The sequence below is a fragment of the Myotis brandtii genome, unplaced genomic scaffold, assembly GCF_000412655.1.
Source record: "Myotis brandtii unplaced genomic scaffold, ASM41265v1 scaffold4, whole genome shotgun sequence".
NCBI lineage: Eukaryota > Metazoa > Chordata > Mammalia > Chiroptera > Vespertilionidae > Myotis > Myotis brandtii.
Window position 1 is genome coordinate 2847132 of NW_005365371.1, and position 23383 is coordinate 2870514.

Consider the following 23383-nt stretch of genomic DNA (forward strand, 5'->3'; position numbering starts at 1 on the left):
TTTTCTTTTTTAAATATATTTTATTGATCTTAGAGAGGAAGGGAGAGGGAGAGAAAGATAGAAACATCAATGATGAGAATCATTGATCAGCTGCCTCCTGCACGCCCCCTACTGGGGATCGAACCCTCAGCCCAGGTACATGCCCTTGACCGGAATCGAAGCTGGGACCCTTCGGTCCGCAGGCTGACACTCTATCCACTGAGCCAAACCGGTTAGGGCAAGGGGTATCTTTTGTTATATCTGGTTTTGTTCCTGAAATAGTTTCAGAACATAAAGGTGAAATGGGTGTCTTGTTATTCATTACAAACCTATTCAACAGACGAGAATTTATGGCAATGAGGTGAATTTTGGTGAGTCCCACTCTACCTAGGTGCTTGTTGCCAGATAACACTGTGATTAGAGGTTGACATTTTTCAGCCCACACCCCACTTTCTCAAGAAGGGAGGAGCAGGAGCTGGAGGTTAAATTAATCACCAATGGCCAATGATTTACTCAATCATGACTACATAATGAAGCCTCCATAAGAACCCAAAAGGAAGAGATTAGGAGAGCTTCTTGTTGATGAACACTTGAAGGTACTGGGAGGGTGGTATGACCAGAGAGAGCATTCATACTCCATACCCCTTACCCCATATCTTGCCCTATACATCTCTTCCATTTGGCTGTTCCTGAGTTATACTCTTTTATAATACACTGATAAAATCTGATATAATAAAAGGCTAATATGCAAATTGACTGAACAACAGAATGACCAATCACTATGATACGCACTGACCACCAGGGAGTAAACGCTCAACGCAGAAGCTGCCCCCTGGTGGTCCGTGTGCTCCCCACAGGGGGAGCGCTGCTCAGCCAGAAGCCCTGAGCCAGGCTCACAGCTGGTGAGCACAGTGGCAGTGGCAAGAGCCTCTCCTGCCTCCGCAGCAGTGCTAAGGATGTCCAACTGCCAGCTTAGGCCCGAGGGCACAGGCCAGGCTGAGGGGACAACCCCTCCCCCTCCCGAGTGCATGAACTGTTCGTGCACCAGGCCTCTAGTAGTAAATAAACTGTTTGCTGAGTTTTATGAGCTGTTCTAGCAAATGATACCTGAGGAAACCTCAGCTGGTTGTCAGAGGCACAGGTGACAACCTGGATTTGTGACTGGCATCTGAAGTGGGGACAGTCTTGTGGGATCTGACACTATTTCAGGTAGATAGTGTCAGAACTGAATTACATTGTAGAATACCCAGCTAGTGTCCACAGACAATTAGAGAACTGCTTAGTGTGGGGGAGCCCCACACACATTTGGTGACCAAAGTACAGAAGTGTAGAGTGCTGTAGTAGAGGAGAGGAGAAGCACAGGAGTGTCTTTCCTTTATGGAATGACTGTTAGAATCTACAGATATTCAGACCTGGTGGTTTGTGTTAGACATTTTCTCAAAATTAAAAAAAATGAGCCTGAAACTCGCTTCAAGAAAAACTGACAGTATTTGTTGTCAATTATAATTAGAATAATAAATTTCTAATTTCAGGGGCCCATTTTAATCTGAGCTTTAAAATGAAAATTCGAATTTTGGAAAACCTATCTCTCACCATAAGCATGACAGCTTCCCAATACTGAAAGCTTTTTCTGATGAGATTGGTGCAGATGTTAATGAACATGAATTTTTGATATTATACAATGATAAAATAGATCAACATTTGCAAGACCTGCATGCTTTCCAAATGACTGATGTATAATACTATTACAAAATTATGCATAGTTCAGGATCCATTTCAAGAGCAAAACATACCAACAAACTGTCATATAACAGAATATGAGAAGTTCACTGACATACATTATATTCCACACTGCATCTAACATTTAAGAGACCACCACTGTCAAATTTCCATGCAGTGCTAAAGAATAGCCACAATTAACTTAAAAGGCTATTAAAGTATTTCTTTAATTTCCAATCACATTATCTGTGTGAGGCCACATACATAGATATCTAAAAGCTCTATCAAATTTAACTCAGCAAACAATACCTGGAATATTTAGAACCTAACAACTTCATCCTTTATTATCTAGAACTAGAGGCCCCGTGCACAAATTCATGGATGGGTGGGGTCCGGCTGGCCAGGGGGGAGGGGCCGTGGGTGGTTGGCCGGCCGGCCCTGCCCCCTGATCAAACTCCCAGTCAAACTCCCAGTCGAGAGGACAATTTGCATATTAGCATTTTATTATATAGGATTATATAGGATTATTTGGCACTCGGTTTGAAAAAGAAAGAGGCAAATGTTGAGATAAGGCAACATCAAGGACTGAACTATTTTTGTGTATACTTGAAATTTTCTCTCTATATATATTTACATATACATATATATCTTAAAAGAGTCACTTGTGCCCTGGCCAGTTTGGGTCAATGGTTAGAGCGTCAGCCCACTGACCAAAGGGTCATGGGTTTGATTGCCATTTAGGTGCATGTACCTGGGTTGCAGGTTCAATCCCCAGCCCAGTCAGGCAGCGAGTGGGAGGCAACCAATTGACATGTCTCTCTCACTTGTGTCTCTCTCACTTCGATGTTTATCTCCCTCTCTCCTCCCTCCCTTCCACTCTCTCTAAAAAAAAATCAATGAAAAAATACCCTCAGGTAAGGATTAAAAACAAACAAACAAACAAATAAAGGAGTCACTTGTTTGGCCATATAGTCTTCCCACTAGACTTAAATTTTACATTAAAGGATTCTGTACCTTTACTTGAGAAATAAAAGACTTTTGAAAAATGAGAGTTTAGCTATTACATAGTTGACAGACTTGAGGAAACTTTGGACACCACATATAATCAGGAAATGTTTTGTTTTTTAAAAAATTTCAATCACAGTCCACATTCAATATCATTCTGTACCAGTTTCAGACATATAGCATGATGGCCAGACAACCACACACTCCACAAAGTGGACACCCCCCATACTTCAAGCACCTACCCCATCCCCACATACAGCCATCATAACACTGCTGACTATATTCCCCATGCCGCAGTCCACGTTCCTGGGACTATTCTGCAACTATCAATCTGTACTTCTCAATCCCTTCAATTTTTCACCCAGCCCCCCAACTCCCTTCCCTAATCAGGGAATCGTTAAGACTTAAAAATTATCTCAGCATACTAGATGGGAAACATTGAAGGCCCAGAAGACACAAACTGAATTTTAAACAATTTTAGTGATAAAACCAAGTAGGTAAGATTATTTTGTGCATTTTAACTTGATTTCAATTCATACTTACTTCTCTGACTTCTACAAGATGGTCTGGAGGTAAGTGAGCTCTTTTGCTCATTGATTGTAGTTTGGAATGTCCAACATTAAAAAAAGAAATGGCATTTTGACTTGGCCTCCTTTGAGATATAGGAGAATTACCACTAGATGCAAGTGAGAAGCTCCGTGATTTCAGAGGAGGGTTATTCTATTAGACAAACAAAGAAAATCATTCCTTTTAAAAACAATTTAGACTCTCTAACCCTGAACCTATGAGTTTTAAAAATTAAATTAATCTCAGAATTGACTATAAGAACATTTCTGAAAATGATAAATTTTAAGGCACACAAAGTATAAGCATTTCACATACCCATAGTAAACTAATGTAGTTAGAAACTTAACCTGGTGTGCTATCAAGAATGCTTTTTCACATTTTATAAATATTAGAATAACTTTCTAATTTCAGATTTTTAAACATCATGATTGAAGCAAAAAATATACTTAGCAATATTCAACATAAAATTTCTAAATGTAACATGCAAGTATCTTTGGAACAAACTGGTACTTTCTGATCACTGCCAATGATTGTAATCTTGCAGTATGAGTAAAGTATTTATATCAAATTTCCTACAGACTGTGCAGTAGGCCTAAATCACAAACAACTTTTTAAAACTCACTTATGGGAAAAAAACACTAGAGGGAGGAAAAAAATTTTTAAGTGAAACTATCACCTAGGTATAGAATCCTTTATTCTTCCCAGATCCTAGTTTTTAGATATCTCTAAACTCAGATGTCAAGTACTGAGACTCTTCTTTTCAACTTAAAAACTAAAAACAAAACAAAACAAAACAAAACAAACCCTCCAAAGATATACAAATGACCAATAAGCATATGAGAAGACTTTCAACATTAGTCATTAGGAAATGAAATAAAAACTACACTGACATTCCATTTCATACCCACTAGGATGGCTATAACAATAAGAAAAAAAACCCAGATTACAATAACAAGCATTGGCGAGAATGTGTAAAACTGAAGCCCTCATACATTGCTGGTAGGAATGTGAAATGGCTCAGCCTCTTTGGAAAGCAGTTTGGCAATTCTTCAAAAAATTAAACAGAGAACTACCACATGACCCAGTAATTTCTCATATATATATATATATATATACACCCAAAGAACTGAGATCATGTGTTCACCCAAACTTAAACACAAAATATCCTAAGAACTGAGATCATGTGTTCACCCAAACTTAAACACAAATGTTCACTGTAGTATTATTGATAATAGCCACACCAGGAAACGCAAATGTCCATCAACTGACGGATGCCTAAATAAAACATGGTATAGCCACACAATGGAACATTGTTCACCCATTAAAAAGGAATAAAATGAGATACATGCAATGACACAGATGAGCTTCGAGAACATCATGCTGAGTGTAAAAAGCCAGATACACACATAAAAACCACACATTGCATGATTCCATTTATATGAATACCCAGAATAGAAAATTCATAGAAATAAAAAATAAATCCATGTTTTCCAGTGGCTAGGAAAGGCGAGAACAAGGAGTGACTGCTAATGGATATAAGTTTTTTGGAGGATGATGAAAATGTTCCAGAATTAGATAGTTGCGATGGTAGCACAATCCTGCAAATATACAATGGAACCTTGGTTCTTGAACTTAATTCATTCTGGAAAGCTGTTTCAGAAGTGATTTGTTCAAAAACCGAATTAATTTTTCCCATCAGAAATAATGTAAATTGAATTAATTCATTCCAGACCCCCAAATGATTCCCTATTTTAACCTTTCTTACAAAATACTGAAATACTGATACAGTACATGACTAAGATACTGCTTAATCTATAAACAAACACTTCTTTTCTTAAATTTATGAAACCACCCCCTACTATAGCCTTAAATCAAGCATGTCAAACTCTCAGCCCATGCTTGCCTTAAATGAATCACTTTCAGCACTCATGCAGCATCTTTCACTGCCTCTGAAATACTGTCACTGGCTAGCTACTTTTTGTATATCCAAGTCAGTAACAGTTTTTCTTCCTCTTCAGTTGCCTGTGATCAGTTTTTTTCACACCCATAGCAACATTAGCACTTGATAGCCTCTTTATGTTTTAAAATTGTGCTAATTGTCCATTTTGCTAGCAACAAAAGAAAAAAAAAACCCAAACAAAAAATATTCACATCAGGATTTCCTGAGATGTTAAATACCCAAGGTTTAGCAGTAAACTAACTTGCATTCCCTCCTTTGTTTGTGGCATGAGAGATGCCTTTTGTTATGCTGATGTATCAGCAAGAAAGGACTGATAGGATCCAGAACTGAAATTTTGTTCAAAGACTGAGACATTTTTTCCATGAACAACTTGGTCGAGAACCAAACTGTTAGAGCAGTGGTTCTCAACCTTCCTAATGCCGCGACCCTTTAATACAGTTCGTCATGTTGTGGTGACCCCCAATTTCATTGTTACAAATTGAACATAATTAAAGCATAGTGATTAATCACAAAAACAATATGTAATTATATATGTGTTTTCTGATGGTTTTAGGCGACCCCTGTGAAAGGGTCGTTCGACCCCCAAAGGGGTCGCGACCCACAGGTTGAGAACCACTGTGTTAGAGACTAGAGACATCCGGGAGCTGAGATTTGACTGTACTAAAATACCATGGAATTACACACTTAAAGGAGTATATGAATAGCATCTCAATTTAAAAATGTAAAAAGAAATTTAAAAAAATTCTTTCCCCATTTCTGTGCATTAATATTGTACATGAATCCACATACCTTGCCAATAGCTTCAGTGTGATGTTGTGTACATATCTGAAGTCTGCTAACCCAATGCTGTCGCTCTTTAGCATCTGTGGCTGATAAAAACAATCTACAAGTTACTCACTTTTATAATTATTTTTGGAATACAATTGTCTACAGCAGGAAGAAAAGATCACTGAAAACCAGGGACTGGTACTACTCTCCCTAGAGCAAATGTCCCTGACTGCAGGGAAGTAGAAAAGAGACCAAGCATCAACCTTGTTAGGTAACACAGTAGCTGGATGTGGCTATTTCATAAGGAGGATAAATTACATGCAGCTAGATGGGGATATGACTCTTGAGATATCGTTAAGTTTCTCATAAAAATATGCTCTTATTTAGTCCTAGCCAGTTCTGCTCAGCGGACAGAGCGTCGGCCTGTGGACCAAAGGGTCCCAGATTCAATTCCGTAACTTGGTTGCAGCTCCTCCCTGGCCCGGGCCCTTGGTCAGGGCTCATGCAGGAGGCAACCAATCAATGTGTTTCTCTCACACCAATGTTTCTCTCTTTCCCTCCCTCTTCCACTCTCCCTAAAAATCAATGGAAAAATATCCTCTGGTGACAATAAAAAAAAAAAAAAAGGCTCTTATTTAAAGAAATAAACTTTATTAAGCATTTAATGTGTACTGAATACTTTCAGATCTTCATTATACTTTATGTATATTAATTAGAAAAAAACCATAAACTTCTACATAAATTAAATTTATCTAAACAAATATAACTATTTTATTTTAATGAGAATGAACATTTTAATAAATCCCAACTATGTACATTACTTCCTGAAAACCACAAAATACAAATTAAATCAAGAAAAGGGGTAAACTACTAACCAATGGCAGACATTAAAAAGTATCATTTAAAGAAACCTATATCTTTAGATTTTTCAGTAATTAGGGTTTCATCTCCACAAATATTTTAGAGGGTTCAATCTTTAACAGACCTGTTCATTGTCCCATCTAAAAAATTATTTATTTTTTTCATAAATTCTTAAAGCAATTCCAAGGTTTAGAATATTGTATCTACATCATCAATGACAGTAGTTCTATTTCTAAAACCCAAATGAAAGCAGGGAAGTATACCAACTTCTCAAGGGAAAAAGACGATCACACTATTAATTTTCGTATCTCAATCATACCTCTGAGTTTATACTGTTCCCCACTGGCAGCATTTACAGTGAAGGTGTGGGAGTCTTCATCACTGGGTGATATTACAGCTCCTGCAAGCTGCAAAGTACCTCTGGGTTTTTGATTTCTAGACTGTTCATTCACAAAGTATTCCAATAACCCAGCTTCATTGTTTAAAACAAAAAATCTGTAATGAATTTAAAAAGAAAAGGTCATAATTTTTAAACATTTTCCTTAGTCAAACTAAAGCAAACCAAATTTTTTTAAAATTAATTTTGAGAGAGAGAGAGAGAGAGAAAAACATCAATGTGAGAGTGAATATCAATCTGCTGCCTCCTACATGCCCCCTACTAGGGGTACAGCCTGCAGCACAGGCATGTGCCCTGACCTGGAATAGAACCAGCAACCTTCGGTGCACAGGATGCTGTCCAGCCAACTGAGCCATAGCAGCCAGGGCAAACAAACCAAGTTTTAACCACTTACACACTTTGGAGGTTTTGCCATTAAAAAAACTAAAATTCAAAAGTATTTCAAGAAGTACTTGTAAACACTAGGTTGAATTTCCTAGCAGTGAAGATTATTGACAAATTGAATGAGTTTTATAAAAGATATAAAACAGCCAGCTGAGAGAGAGGCATTGAATAGGAAAGAAGCACATCAGATACTACAAAAAGGAAACAAAGATATAGTATCCTTTCAGAGGAAGATTTCTCTCCAGAATTCATTAACAGGGAAGGTAAACTGCCCAAGGACAAATGGTAAGGAGATTTTTTATTTAAAATTCATTGCAAAAAAGTCAAAACATGAGTTTTGAGGTTAACTAAATGCTAAGTAAGAAATGAATCTAGGTTAAAATTTAATCAATAAAATATACAATGAGAATAATGTCAGGGTAGAAAGATTTTGTGACTGTATCATTAAATAGGTCACAACTAAAGATTACTTATCCTGTTTAAAAATGAAAAAGCTGCAACTGGAGATGCAGAAACATAAGAAACTTGAAACTAAATGATGAAATACTGATACACTTTGGAAAAGAATTTGATGTTCTGATTTGCTTCTAGATTAAATACTTTAGGAAATATATTAATTCAGATTCTAATTTAATGAATATAACAGCTGTTTTCTTTAAAAAATACAAAAAGTTCCAATTTCAAAAAATTAACCTTTGGACTTGGAGCAGTTTGGTATTCTATATGTTAATGTGCTCTATAACAGTAAACAATATGACCCAGTTCAAGGTCCTAGAAGATATTATCTTAAGCAATGCGGCAACCATATCAAACTGGGAGATAATGGAATCAGCCTTTTATTCAGGAAAAGGAAGAAAAAACAACAATAAGAAGCAAGCAAAAGGAGCTGAAAGTAGTGGCCTGAGAAGGGACATGGAAAAGCAAAGAACTATTGTTTTTCTTGTTCATCTTTTAGCATGCTTCTCATTTTTAAAATTATGTTAAAAAGTAAAATAAAATATGTTCACATATTTTGGTAAAAAATATAAATTAACAATAAAACAATTAACGCCCTGACCGGTTTGGCTCAGTGGATAGAGCGTTGGCCTGTGGACTGAAGGGTCCCAGGTTCGATTCGGGTCAAGGGCATGTACCTTGGTTGCAGGCACATCCCCAGTGGGGGGTGTGCAGGAGGCAGCTGATTGATGTTTCTCTCTCATTGATGTTTCTAACTCTCTATCCCTCTCCCTTCCTCTCTGTAAAAAAATCAATAAAAATATATTTAAAAAATAAATAAAACAATTAAAAAATATATATGTAAATTAATTTTAATATTTCTGAAAGTTTTAAAACTTCCATATCATTAATTACTACAGGAGTTAAATACCTTTTCATGTGTTTTATTGACCATCCATAGTTCTACTTACAGTGAACTGCCGGTCAAGTTTTGCCCATTTGTAATAAGGTTATATTATTTCCCCAAAGATTTAAGGGATTATTTAAATTAACATAAAATGGTCACTGACACCATCTTAAATTTCTGAAACATAAGATCTGTCCTAAGTAAAATGCACATATGAATCTGCTATGGTCTGAGTGTGTCCCCACAAAATTCCTATGATGAAATCCTGACCTCTAACGCCTTGCCCTAACAGGTTTGGCTCAGTGGATAGAGCAGTGGTTCTCAACCTTCCTAATGCCGCGACCCTTTAATACAGTTCGTCATGTTGTGGTGACCCCCAATTTCATTGTTACAAATTGAACATAATTAAAGCATAGTGATTAATCACAAAAACAATATGTAATTATATATGTGTTTTCCGATGGTCTTAGGCGACCCCTGTGAAAGGGTCGTTCGACCCCCAAAGGGGTCGTGACCCACAGGTTGAGAACCACTGGGATAGAGCATCGGCCTGCGGACTCAAGGGGCCCCGGTTTGATTTCGGTCAAGGGCATGTACCTTGGTTGTGGGCACATCCCTAGTAGGAGGTGTGTAGGAGGCAGCTGATCAATGTTTCTCTCTAACCCTCTCCCTTCCTCTCTATAAAAAATTAATAAAATATATTTATTAAAAAAAAGAGAGACTGAGCCTTTGGAAAGTGATTAGGTCATGAGGGCAGAACCTTTATGAATGAGATTAGCAACCTTATAAAAGAGATACAAGAGCACTCCCTTGTCTCTTTTCTGGAAGAGGGTCCTTACCCGACTATGCTGGCACCCACATCTTGGAATTCCAAACTCCAAGAGAAATACATTTGTTGTTGATAAGCTACCCACTCTGTGGTATTTTGTTATAGGAGCCCAAATGGACAAAGACATGAAAGCAATCTATTCAATATACTAAAAACCATTAAGTTGTACATTTAAATGCGGAAATTGTATGGTATGTGAATTATATCTTAACAAGACTGTTAACAGAATGAACAAACAAAAAAGAACAGAAGGAAAGAAATGTCTTCCCACTGCTCTAAGCAGTAAGTTCAATTTATTTCAACAGGCAAAGAAAAATGACTGGTCTCTTCTTCTAAAAGTAGTCAATTCAAAGAGTACAATATGTTTGGAAATGTAAACTTTGTTATGAACACATATTTCTTATCCCAAAAGCATTACCACTTTTTTAACAACATTGGAGGCACTCACCTAGATATACAGAAAGTAATACTAAGAAGAGACTGAGCATGGAGATTCCAGTTAATACTGTATCATATATTTTAAAGATACTAAGACAGTAGGTCTTAAAAGTTCTCATCACAAGAAAAGAAAGTGTAACTATGTATGGGACAAATGTTAACTAGACTTACTGTGGTGATCATTTCCCAATACAAGCATACCTCAGAGATATTAAGGGTTTGGATCCATACTACCGCAATAAAGTGAATACTATAATAAAGCAAGTCACAAACTTTTTGGTTTCCCAGTGCACATAAAAGTTACGGTTATACTATACTGCAGTCTACTAAGTATGCAACAGCATTATGTCTAAAAAATGTAAATACTTAATTTAAAATACTTTATTTCTGAAAAATGATAACCATTTATCAAATTAAGCCAATAACTGATTATCTAACACCAAGCTGCTGCTATGAACCCACTTGCAGTAATAGAGCACTTTGGGCTATCTTTCATTATACATGGATTAATCCAAATATTCTCCCTTCATCCTTTCTACGGAGAGATATTTTACAAGATATTAAAATAGGGGATAAAGAGGCAATCTGCATAGTGAGGAACTTAACAAAGCTATTTTCCCAGAAGAGTACTAGACTCTTGATTGAGGCATTTTAATTTATTTTTATTTTTTGTGCACCGTTCCTGGAGGTACTGCAATACCAGGTCGATGTGTGGAGTGGACGGAGCAAGCTCCTATTCCATCTCCTAATTCCAAAAATCCATTGAATATATTGTCCTCAGATAGAGGACGTAACAGATATTAAACTGATAAGAACAGATACTACACTTAATCTTAGCTAAAAGGCGGAGAAGCGATGATTGAGGCATTTTTAGCCAGTTGGCCTAACCAATTAGCTAAGGAAATATGAAACAAAGGCTAAGTGTGACAGGGAAATGTAAGATTCAGCTTTTTGCCCTAGCCGGTTGGGCTCAGTGGATAGAGCATCGGCCTGCAGACTGAAAGGCCCCACTTTCAATTCCAGTCAAGGGCACATGCCTGGGTTGTAGGCTCAATCCCCAATAGGGGGTGTGTAGGAGGCAGCCAATCAATGATTCTCTCTCATCATTGATGTTTCTATCTCTCTCTCCCTCTCCCTTCCTCTCTGAAATCAATAAAAATGTATTAAAAAAAAAAAGATTCAGCTTTTTATAAATCTTCACCTGCAGAAAATTCACCTAAGTTGTTAAAAGAAAATACTGTTAAGATTGGCAATTAAGTAAATTGTCCTTTTTCTGCATTTTCAAAATAACAAAGACTGCCAGTTTGGGGAAAATAACTAAACTTGAGCCCACAACTTACGTGAAGTATTCTGAAAAGCAACTTTAATCCAAAAATATTCTGACTCAGAAGTATATCTTATAATGATAAGAACAAACGTTAGTCAAGATTTTGGAAGGAAAGGTAACCATGTGCTTTGTTCCAACCATCCCAGAGCTGTAATGTTCAGTGTATGTACAGACTTCTAAGCCAAATGGGAAGTTATCTCATCTTCAGGTATTTTAGTTGAAGGTGGAAGGAGTTGGGTTCAGAAGAGGATCTTGTTGCTGTGTACTTTCCTAGGGCAATACATTATAGAGCAAGCAGTTATAAGTATGCCCATGCCAGATTTCTAAGTCAAGTTTTAAGTTGCTCTAAGTTGCCTTTAGTCAAAATAACATGGACTGCAGAGAAACTGTCTTGAATATCTGACACAGGCGCAGTGCTTTTGTTAGAGGCTTCACATGTAGCACAAGGACAAAAGTCGCTAGACATGCCCAAGAAACTGAGCTACTAAGCCCTTAACGTGGGGTCCCTTAACATGGTCTTAACCTTTCTGTTCCTCTTTGATCCTTCGATCTACATGTTCCATGCTGAGGACCCGGTATATCTCTGCTGTACCAGGGTGACCGAAAATGGAAGAGGCAAATGTTTTCTAAAGTTGGCCTACAGCAGCCAAATTAACAAGGTGAGATCTCTCTCTGATGGGGAAGATGGTAATAGATTCTGTGTTCTTAGTAGCAAATAGGAATTTGTCATCATCATCCCCACACTTTCTGGTGCTACTAAAATGGGCCTCTTACACAGCTGGAGGGATTACACTGGTAGAGTCAATGCCTCTCCCTATCCTAGAATGTTTACTTGGATCAGGAGGCTAACTCCCCAGGCAACCAGTGGCCAATAAATCTTTATAACAGGCTCCCTTGTACAATGATACAAACACCTGCCCCTTCTTCCCACATTCTCAAGTTGTCACTGACCAGAAATGCCATCTTGAACATATACTAAACCAAGCATGTTAAATAAATGAGGCATGTAGCCCGACGGCCACGAGTTTGACATGCTTGTACTAAACCTTATATACTTGGGTATGTTTTGGAGCTTTCTTACTATGTTCCACTCTGAGACTTTCTCAATAATATTCTATGATATTATATGAATGAAAGTTGTTGAATATTTGGGGAGAAAGTTAACTTATTCTTCTTATAACAAAGAGGACAAAGAGCCAGGGCTTTATAGCTCAGTTCACTGAGCATCATCCCATGTACCAGGAGGTCGCAGTTTAATTCCCAGTCAGGGCACATGCCCAGGTTGCAAGCTCAATCCCCAGTATGGGGTATGAGCTTAAAAGGTATTAAATCAAAGTTTCTATCTCATCAATGTTTCTATCTCTCTCTTCCTCTCCTTTCCTCTCCCTTAAATCAATAAAAAATATATTTAAGAAAAAAAAGAAAGAGAACCAAGAATAGAGCTAAGAGCAAAGTGACAAAATTTTTAAGAATTAATATTTTGTATGTCATTTGAATATGTAAGCCTTCAACAAATTACCAAAAAACTGAGGTGGAAAAATATAAAATAAAAAGTCTCCCTTGACTTTTTTTTTTTAAATATATTTTATTGATTTTTTACAGAGAGGAAGGGAGAGAGATAGAGAGTTAGAAACATTGATGAGAGAGAAACATCGATCAGCTGCCTCCTGCACATCTCCTACTGGGGATGTGCCCGCAACCCAGGTACATGCCCTTGACCGGAATCGAACCCAGGACCCTCCAGTCCGCAGGCCGACGCTCTATCCACTGAGCCAAACCGGTTTCGGCACTTTTTTTTTTTTTTAATAAAAGATGAGAACCCTGGAGAACTGCCCTTTTCACTTCAGTAAGAACAATCCCCTTCTAATTGTTCATCTCCAGTTTTGACCTTTCATATGACCTCCAAGTTCCTGCACATTACTCCTATTTGGATTCCCTAATATTATTTCAAACTAAGCATAGCCCAAACTGCCGTCTCTTTTAAACAATCACATTTTTATCAGTGCTTCTACTATTCTTTACAATGTCTGAAAATCATTTTTTCATATAACTCATTTTATAGTTGTTTAAGGTAAGAAGGAAAATTCAGCTTCTGATATTCTATCATGATTAAACTGTTATTCTATCATAGCCCAAAGCAGAAGTCTCCATATGACATATGAATTAGAAGCAATATGATATAATATAAAAACAGACTTTGGATTTAGAACTGTTTGAGTTCAAATTCTAGCATTATCATTTTTTAAAAGTTTAAAGTCCACAAAGAGATACCACTTCACACCCACTAAAATGACTATTAAAAAAAGAAAGAAAGAAAATAAGTGTATAAGTGTTGTTGAGGATGCAGAGACACTGGAACCCTTGTGCATTGCTGGTGGAAATGTAAAATGGTGTAGCCACTAGGGTAAATGGTATGGAGATTCCCCAAAAAGTTAAATACAGAATTAGCATATGATCCAGCAATTCCATTTCTGGATATATACACAAAAGAAGTGAAATCCAGGACTCAAATATTTGTACAGCAATATTCATAGCAGCATTATTTACAATAGCCAAAAGATAAAAGCAACCCAAAAGTCCACTGACAGATAAATAAGTAAATAGAATGTGGTATATACATGCAATGGAATATTAACAAGTGATTCTATTCCTAAGATGATAGTAAACAAGTGATTCTAATTCTAAGATAATAGTAACTTCTGAGGCATTTGGAGGCTGTCATTTGGAAGATGTCAACTCCTCCACCCTCTAAAAAAGAGAAGCTATCAGACTTTTAGAAAACATGATAAACCTTTCCCTAAAAGCTTTCCCAGACATGTTTATACTTTAGTAATAGCAGAATAAAATTACCATCCCTAATTCTGGTCTCTTAGGAGAATGATGTGTCATAGAATAATCACACTTACCTGTACTGCCACCCAGTGACAAGGTTGGTGTACTTCATCAAGTAGCCGCATACATTTTCCATGTGATCACTGTTTCAAAAAATCAGAGTGCCAAAGTCAGTGAAAATTACTAGAAATATCAGGAAGTTAACTGTATAGTTTTAAAAATAGCTATAGGATTGCAGTACATTGAGCTCCATAGAGACAGCGCCGGGCAAGTGCGAGCTGCACTGGGTGACTGTGTGCTCACTGAGGAAAAGTAATTAAACATGGGCAAAGGAGATCCTAAGAAGCAGAGAGGCAAAATGTCATCGTATGCTTTCTTTGTGCAAACTTGCCGGGAGGAACACAAGAAGAAGCACCCAAATGCTTCAGTCAACGTGAAGTGCTCAGAGAGGTGGAAGACCATGTCGCTAAGGAGAAAGGAAAATTTGAAGACAAGGCAAAAGTGGACAAGGCCCGTTATACAGGAGAGAAATGAAAATTTATATTCCTCCTAAAGGGGAAACAAAAAAGAAGTTCAAGGATCCCAATGCACCCAAGAGGCCGCCTTCAGCCTTTTTTTTTATTTGTTCTGAGTATCGCCCCAGAATCAAAGGAGAGCATACTGGCCTATCCACTGGTGACATTGCAAAGAAGCTGGGAGAGATGTGGAATAACACTGCTGCAGATGACAAGCAGCCTCATGAAAAGAAGGCTGCTAAGCTGAAGGAGAAATATGAAAAGGATATTGCTGCAGACCGAGCTAAAGGAAAGCCTGATGCTGTCAAAAACGGAATTGTCAAGGCTGAAAAAAAACAAGAAAAAGAAGGAAGAGGAAGAAGACGAGGAGGAGGCAGAGGAGGAGCAAAATGAAGATGATGAAGATGATGATGATGATGATGAGTAAGTTGGTTCTAGTGCAGTTTTTTTTCTTGTCTATAAAGCATTTAACCCCCCCCCCCCCCCGCCCCGTACACAACCCTTTTAAAGAAAAAAATTGAAATGTAAGGCTATGTAAGATTTGTTTTTAAACTGTACAGTGTCTTTTTTTGTATAGTTAAGACACTACCAAATGTGTCTTTAGCTAGCCCTGTCCTGGTGGCATTTTCAATAGCCACTAACCTTGCCTGGTACTGGATGGGGGTTGTAAATTGGCATGAAAATTTAAAGTAGGTTCTTGTTGGTGCACAGCACAAATTAGTTATGTATGGGGATGGTAGTTTTCCATCTTCAGTTGTCTCTAATGCAGCTTATACGAAATCATTGTTGTTCTGCTGAATACCACTCTGTAATTGCAAAAAAAGTTGCAGCTATTTTGTTGACATTCTGAATGCTTCTAATACAATTTTTTATTTAAAAAAATAGCTATAGACATATATGTTCTACAAATGCCTCAAACTTTCTTCAAAAGTAAAATTTATAGGTTAACAAATAGAGGTATTTAAATCCTCAAATTTCATATGCTTGGACTTTATTTTACCAGATTTCTTCAAAACAAGTATAATCTAACATAAATTATTATCCTATATAATAAAGAGCTAATATGCAAATGGTTGCAATGCCCTCACACCATCATGCCATGATGCCCTCACAATCCATCACCAGGAGGTTGTGTGCACAGGAGACACGCGTGGGTGGGCGGGGACTTGATGCTGCGTGTGTGGCACAGAGGAGGCGGGACCTGGCGGCTCTGCACAGCAAGCTGTGCGGTGCGGAGGCAGGACCCCCAACTCCAGCCTACCTCTTTGGAGCAATCCATCGAGGAGCCCTGGATGGGTGGGCAGGGCCTACCTCTTTGGGGCGATTGATCGCGGGGCTCCTGCACTGTAAGAGGACACAGGCCAGGCTGGGGGACCTCCCCCCTCCAGTGCACAAATTTCGTGCACCGGGCCTCTAGTATATTGTAATATTTCAAATATAAAACCATTATATAAATATAAAACTATGTAAGTATAAAAAGATATACTGTAAATATAAAAATATTTTATAACAATTCAGTGCTGAAGAAAAAAATGTAGTTTTACGGTTCTAGAATAAACTAAAAAAGGTCTCTATATCCAATAGTGCTTCCTCACTCTGATAAGACACACAAGAGGCCAATGCGTACTGCCTCTGATTGCTTGGGCTCCCACAATGGAGATCCTGTTTTGGATAAAAGTGTGACAGCTAATTCCCACTCCCTCACCCTGTACAGGCATGAGGCAAAATGCTCACTACAAGTCTTGCTACTGGGAAGATTTTATTTGGGACCTGTATCATTAGTCTTACTACAACTGAATTTCTTTACTTACTGCCCTCTTTTTTCATTTATTGCAGATAAGTTCTGTTTTAGTGGTTCATAGAAAATATCTCACTGATATTTCTTTTCCAACATTTTAAGTTTCCTTCTACTTAGGAAAATATATTGTCATATCTTTTTTATATATGGGCTTTTTATTTTATAAATTACATTAAGAACTCCTTTTAAAGGTACCTACTCTACTCTAAAGTTTTAACTTTACACTATAAAATGCAATGGATATTAAACATTTATTTTCTCTACTATCCCTGAGTCACACAGCATATTTAGTAAAATTTCAGCTAACCAGCATCCAGGAAATTGAAAGTGCCAAGCAATCGGTCACCTTTGAAACATCAAAGGCAAAAGAGCAAGGGAGAGTTGACACATCCAATAGAATAAAGTCCAAAAAAGATTTAGATTGATCTGAATGACAGATGAAAAGGGTTGAAGATAAGGACATCCTCAGGCAAACAAAATAACCAAACTGACTATAAGATTCTAGCAGTTATTATTGGAGAGCGAGTAGGGGGGTGTTTCAGGAATAAACTCAATGTGGGGTGCCTTTCTAATCTCATTTCTTCAAAGTGCTTGAAAATAAAGATCAAATCTGAAAATAGAGAACTGATCCCATGATTAAATATGTGGGGGGTTTTCTGTATCTTTCTTCCATTGAAAGGCTAGCTAGACACTATTTATTTATGTTAAGTAAAATGGCTCAGGTCCTTTTGGTTTCATAAGGTCATTAATCTCAAGAAGATAAAGCTTTGTCTACTTCTAAAATGCCAGCCTGATGTTCTGATAATTACATATGTGTTCGGACATGTTAAAACTGCTGCCCCAGCTGAGGAGCAGAAAGTGGAGGCAAAGAAAGAAGAATCTGAGGAATCTGATGATGACATGCGCTTTGGTCTTTTTGACCAAACCTCTTTTGTAACACATTGAATAAAAAGCTACACTTTGTTCAAACAAACAAACAAACAAAAAACAGCCCCTTGGGTTTTTACTAGAGTTCCTCTACTCCCAGTCCCAGGTCATAGCAAAGTTAATTCTTTCAGTTCCACCAGTACTTGAAAAGGCAGAGATACTTAAATTGCTGGCTCGCACATCTTTCCCCGTCTTCAGGCTTAAACAGTTCTTTGGGGCCACAGGAATCCCAATGCCCCTGGACTCTGCCCAAAAGTAATTTCCCTTCCTGTTTTAGATATTTAATGCATAGCTCAGAGTCCCTCAACTGTTCTTGTCCTCAAAACATTCCTTCACTTATATGTGGAAAGAGGAGGATGAGGAGGAGGAAGAGAAGAAGTGAGAAGGGGAGGAGAAGAACTCCAATACAAAGAAGAGATTGATGTCCAGCCCACATGGCTCAGTGGTTGATCATCAACCTATGAACCAGGAGAAGATCACAGTTCGATTCCGTATTGTTGTGGGCTCGATTCCCCATGGGGGGCGTGTAGGACGCAGCCAATCCATGATTCTCATCATTGATGTTTCTAACTCTCTCTCCCTCTCCCTTCCTCTCTGAAATCAATTAAAAAAAAAAATACACACACACACACACACACACCAAAAAAAAAAGAGATTGGTAGGTTGGGGGATGGATGGGTAAAAGATACAAACTTCCAGTTATAAAATAATTAAGTCCTGGGGCTGTAAGATACAGCATGGTGACTATAGTTAATAATATTGTATTGTATATTTAAAAGTTACCAAAATAGAACTTAAAAGTTCTCATCACAAGAAAAAAAATGTGATACTATGTGTAGTGATGGATGTTAACTGCACTTATTGTGGTGATCATTTCACAATACTGTATATACAAACATCAAATCATTATGTTGTGTACCCAAAACTACTATAATGTAATATGTCAATTATACCTCAATTTAATAATATATTCTTTGTCCACTCTGTCCTATAGCTCCATAACCTGAATAATATTTATTTATTTAGGCTCTGTAAATCTCTACATCAAGCCTCATTACGTAGCTATTAGTGTGTAATAAAAACATTACAACTCAATTATGGTTCAATTTCTCTGGTTCTAGGACTATATGTATTCTTCAAATGCACATGTGCAATGTGGAGAAAATGCAAAGTATACCCAGAAAAAAGAAGACGGAGAAAAAACAATTCAAAGTACACTATCTACAACTGAGAAAAACAAAATTTGCATCTGAAAGCAATCAAAGATAATGCCTCATCTCCTTTACCTTTGTTCAGTTTCTCATATTACTAAAGGTATTCCTCATATCTAAGTTATTTAACAGCTATCAATAAATTTTTAAAAGTACAATTTCAGTAGCATCATTCACTAAATAAAATCAAAGTAGCCCCAGCTGGGTGGCTCACTTGGTTGGAGCATTGTCCTGTACACCAAAAGGTCGAGGGTTTGATTCCCAGTCAGAGCACTTACCTAGGTTGCAGGTTCGATCCCCAGTCAGGGTGCACAGGAGGCAACTGATAAATGTTTCTCTCTCACATCATTGATGTTTCTCTGTCTCTGTCTCTGTCTCTGTCTCTCTCTCTCTCTCTCCCCCCACCCCCTTCTCTACCTTCCTCTCTCTCTCTCTAAAATCAATAAAATCATATCCTTGGGCGAGGATTAAAAAATAAATATAAGTATATTTTCATATCTCACAGTATAGTAATGTTCAGTTTTTAATGTTATTAATATTTTGTTGATGGTTATATCTAAAAAGAGTTAACTTTCTCACAAAAATTATGAGATGATATACTTTGACAGTAACATAAAGCCAGCCTCTAAAGAATTAAAGATTTGAACATGTGATTATAAACTGCTGCCTGCTTTTACTATATAAAGCATTCGCTATCTGAGGTTACAAAGCACCAACTTAAGAGCATCCTGTTCTTTAGAACAGCAGGTTATGCAGTCCCTCCTCTCTCATCCTTCCCCTTCTGTATTCAGTGCAACCAGCTGATGTGGAACAACTGTGCCATCTGGTGGCCAGAATAAAGAGCGTTGTAGGCTTGTATCTTTTGTTCACTCTTTTCCTTTCTTTTACTTCTTTATAATTGAGTTATCATGGAATACTTTTAATCCTCAAGCTTTGCTCCCATTTAAAATGTGCTAATTTGCCCTGGCCGGCTTGGCTCAGTGGATAGAGCGTCAGCCTGCGGACTGAAGGGTCCCAGGTTCGATTCTGGCTAAGGGCACATGCCTGGGTTGCCGGCTCGTTGCCCAGTGGGGGGTGTGCAGGAGGCAGCCAATCAATGATTCTCTCTCATCATTGATGTTTCTATCTCTCTCTCCTTCTCCCTTCCTCTCTGAAGTCAATAAAGAAATATTTAAAAAAATAATAAAATAATAAAATAAATAAAATAAAATGTGCTAATTTTTATATTTTAAATATACCTGTTAATATGAATTAAATCTAGTTGTTAAAGTGGAAATACACCCCATATCTGATTATACCATACTCCTATTTTGTGTTCTATGAAGTAAAAGATGATGGTCCAAAAGACTAATACACTAAAAAATAAGTCATGAAAAGGTTAATTTCTTCATCAGTCCTTCCTCAACTCTACCACTCAACAAATTGTGTATATTCTGATCTTTTAAATTTGTTAACATTTAATTGGGATTAGTTCTAGAAGCTGACAGTCTAGAAAAATAGTTGATTAACTGAATTATGCCAAGTGGCATTATTATATTTAGTCTGAGGCTCATCTCCTTCTATAAGCCTTAACAATTATTGCTTCAATTCCTAAATCTCCATTGCTATAACACATTTATTTCTTAGTTTCCCCTTCTTTATCAGACTTAAGGAAGATACATAGCTTTAAAATAAGTCTCAGGTATACCACATTATAATTTGAATCAGTATATACCACAAAATAACCCCCAAAAGTCTAGTTACCATCTATCACTGTACAATTGACCCCTTAACCCCTATCACATATCCCCCAACCCCCTTCCCCTCTGATAACCACTAATCTATTCTCTTTATCTATGAGCTTGTTTTTGTTTTTTAGATTCCATATATGAGTGAAATCATATAGTATGTGCCTTTCTCCATCTCTCTTATCTCCCTTAGCATTATACCCTCAAGGCACCATCCATTTTGTCACAAATGACAAGATTTCATTCTTTTCTATGGCTGTGTAGTATTCCATCACACCATCTCTCTCTCTCTCTCTCACACACACACACACACACACACACACACACACCACAGACACTCACTCACCTTTACCCTATTTTTGAACAGCTTTGAATCCTTTTATTTCAGTTCAACACAATTACCAGTACCTTTTAAATGCAAAGCACTTTGAAAATCCACTGAAAAGAATGGGAAAATTTTTTAAAAAGGTAATTCTCCAACCCCAATCCATAATCTAAAGAATTATGTCTCCTGAAGAAAAAGACAGTAAGAAGGGCTCCTACTGGAAAGGAGACACACCGAGACTGTTTTTAGCTGTCATAGAAATGAAAGGAATTTAGTTGAAGATACAAGGTTCACTAAAAAAAGACAGGATTAAATAGTGATTGAGGTTGAAGTTATTGGTCTTGATTGATTAGATGTAAAGTGAGAAAGAGAACAAAAGTGAGAATAAGGGTGCGAGAGAAGGAACAAAGGCAACATCCAGATTTCCAGATGGAACACTGTGTAGATAGTAATGCTTCAGAGAAATTAGGATCATAGAGGAAGTTTTGGATTTGTTCCAACTTATGCTGAATTTAAGGGACCTGTGGGACATACATGCTACCCAATAATAAGGTAGCATGGTGTCGGGAGCACTCGCTCCTGAGTCTGCACATACTCCTGAACCCTGCTCGCTGTGCCAATTGTTGGAGTACTCACTCCTTGAATCCTGCTCCACTATGCCAATCGTTGAATTCGAGTCCCTCTGCCAGGGACTGGACCTCCTTGGATGCAGGGTATTGGACAGAGAAGACATAAGAAGTTATCTATAATAATAAAAGTGTAATATGCTAATTAGACTGGACAGCTGAACGATCTTCCAGACGAAGCTGGGGCTGCGAGGGCCGAGGCAAGTCGCTGTGGCTGCGAGGGCCGGGCCCCTTGCACGAATTTCGTGCATCGGGCCTCTAGTATAGGATAAGCTCAAACAAAAGAGGCTTTATGCCAAATAGTGACCTCAGTATTTGGGCTACAGAAAGGTAAGCCTGTGCTTGCTGCGTCCTTGCTTTTGCACCTGCATATAGTAAACTAGCCTTGAACACGTTGATTAGGATTCCCACAGTCAGATTGGCCTTGAACATCTGGCATACTCTGGACAGGGCCTCTACACTCAAATTAGCCTTGAACATCTAGCGTACGCTGAACAGCGTTCCCACACATGGTTTGGGTTGAACACATAGACTTATTTTTTGTTTTATTTGTGTGCTTTTTAAAATATTTTTATTGATTTCAGAGAGGAAAGCAGAGGGAGAGATAGAAACATCAGTGATGAGTCCAGCTGGCATGGCTCAGGGGTTGAGCATTGACCTATGAACCAGGAGGACAAGGTTCAATTACTGGTCAGGACATGTGGGGTATGTGTCCAGGTTGTGGTCTCAATCCCCAGTATGGGGTGTGCAGAAGGCAGCCTATCAATGATTCTCTCTCTTCATTGATGTTTCTCTCTCTCTCTCCCTCTCCCTTCCTCTCTAAAATCAATAAAAATATATTTAAAAAAAAAACAAAGAATGTTCAGTGCTGCCCAGCCGGTATGGCCCAGTTGACTGTGTTGTCCCCTGCCATAGGAGGTCACCAGTTCAATTCCAGGTCAGGACACATACCAGGGTTGCAGGCTCGATCCCCAGTAGGGGGTATGCAGGAGGCAGTCAATCAATCTCTCCTCTGTTTCTCTCTCTGCACAGTCAATTGGAAAAAGACTATAAAACTAAGCAACCTGGCCCTAGACGGTTTTGCTCAATGGTTAGAGCATCGGCCTGCTAACTGAAAGGTCCCAGGTTTGATTCCGGTCAAGGGCACATGCCCAGGTTATGGGCTCAATCCGCAGTGGGGGGCGTGCAGGAGGAAGCCGATCCACCATGATTCTCTCTCATCATGGATGTTTCTATCTCTCTCTCCCTCTTCCTTCCTCTCTGAAATCAATAAAAATATATTTAAAAAATTTTTTAAAATAAAAATAAGCAATATGAATGGGAAGCATATTTTAATTGGCATTCTGAAGCCTCCAAACACATAAGTGACTCAAAAATTGTTTCCCTCCAAGACACAAATTATATAGTAACCAAAGCAAACTGAGTTATCTCAGAGGCTTATTAAGTTTGAAAAAAACTTCTAAATGTTCGAAGATAGCTCAAAACCATCCTACTGGCATGTTTCTGGCCTGAGTAGAAGCGAGTTTATGGAACTTTACACCACAAGTCTCATTATCTACACCTTTTGCTCTTTGCTGCTAGCCGGTCCTCCCCCCTCTTAACCCTTCACTGAATGACTTCCCTGTCCACAACAATGAACCCGAGGCTCTTACTGCCCCATTTAAAGTCAAACCATCAGATGGGTCTGGCCCAGGATGGCAACCCCTTATTTCTTATAAGCCCATGGACTAAAACTGAGCTCCATGCCAGTATTAAAGATTTCCCTAGTGCCAAAGAGGACCCCAATATTGTGTTTGCCAGAGTATTTCTGCTCATATCCAAACATAAGCCAGGGTTCTCTGACCTC

General features: G+C 38.0%; 1 protein-coding gene and 1 pseudogene across 1 annotated transcript in view; one reads left to right on the top strand and one right to left on the bottom strand.

The window, feature by feature from the left end:
- OSBPL11 (oxysterol binding protein-like 11) overlaps window positions 1-23383 on the bottom strand; it is a 91348-nt gene that overhangs the window by 56074 nt on the left and 11891 nt on the right. Inside the window, exons 2-5 of the mRNA XM_005873130.2 lie at window positions 14483-14551; window positions 7179-7354; window positions 6020-6099; window positions 3247-3423 (exon numbers count right to left, since the gene is read on the bottom strand). Coding sequence (XP_005873192.1) covers window positions 3247-3423; window positions 6020-6099; window positions 7179-7354; window positions 14483-14551 — 502 coding nt within the window. The remainder of the gene's footprint in view (window positions 1-3246; window positions 3424-6019; window positions 6100-7178; window positions 7355-14482; window positions 14552-23383) is intronic.
- On the top strand, window positions 14677-15350 carry LOC102264256 (annotated as a pseudogene).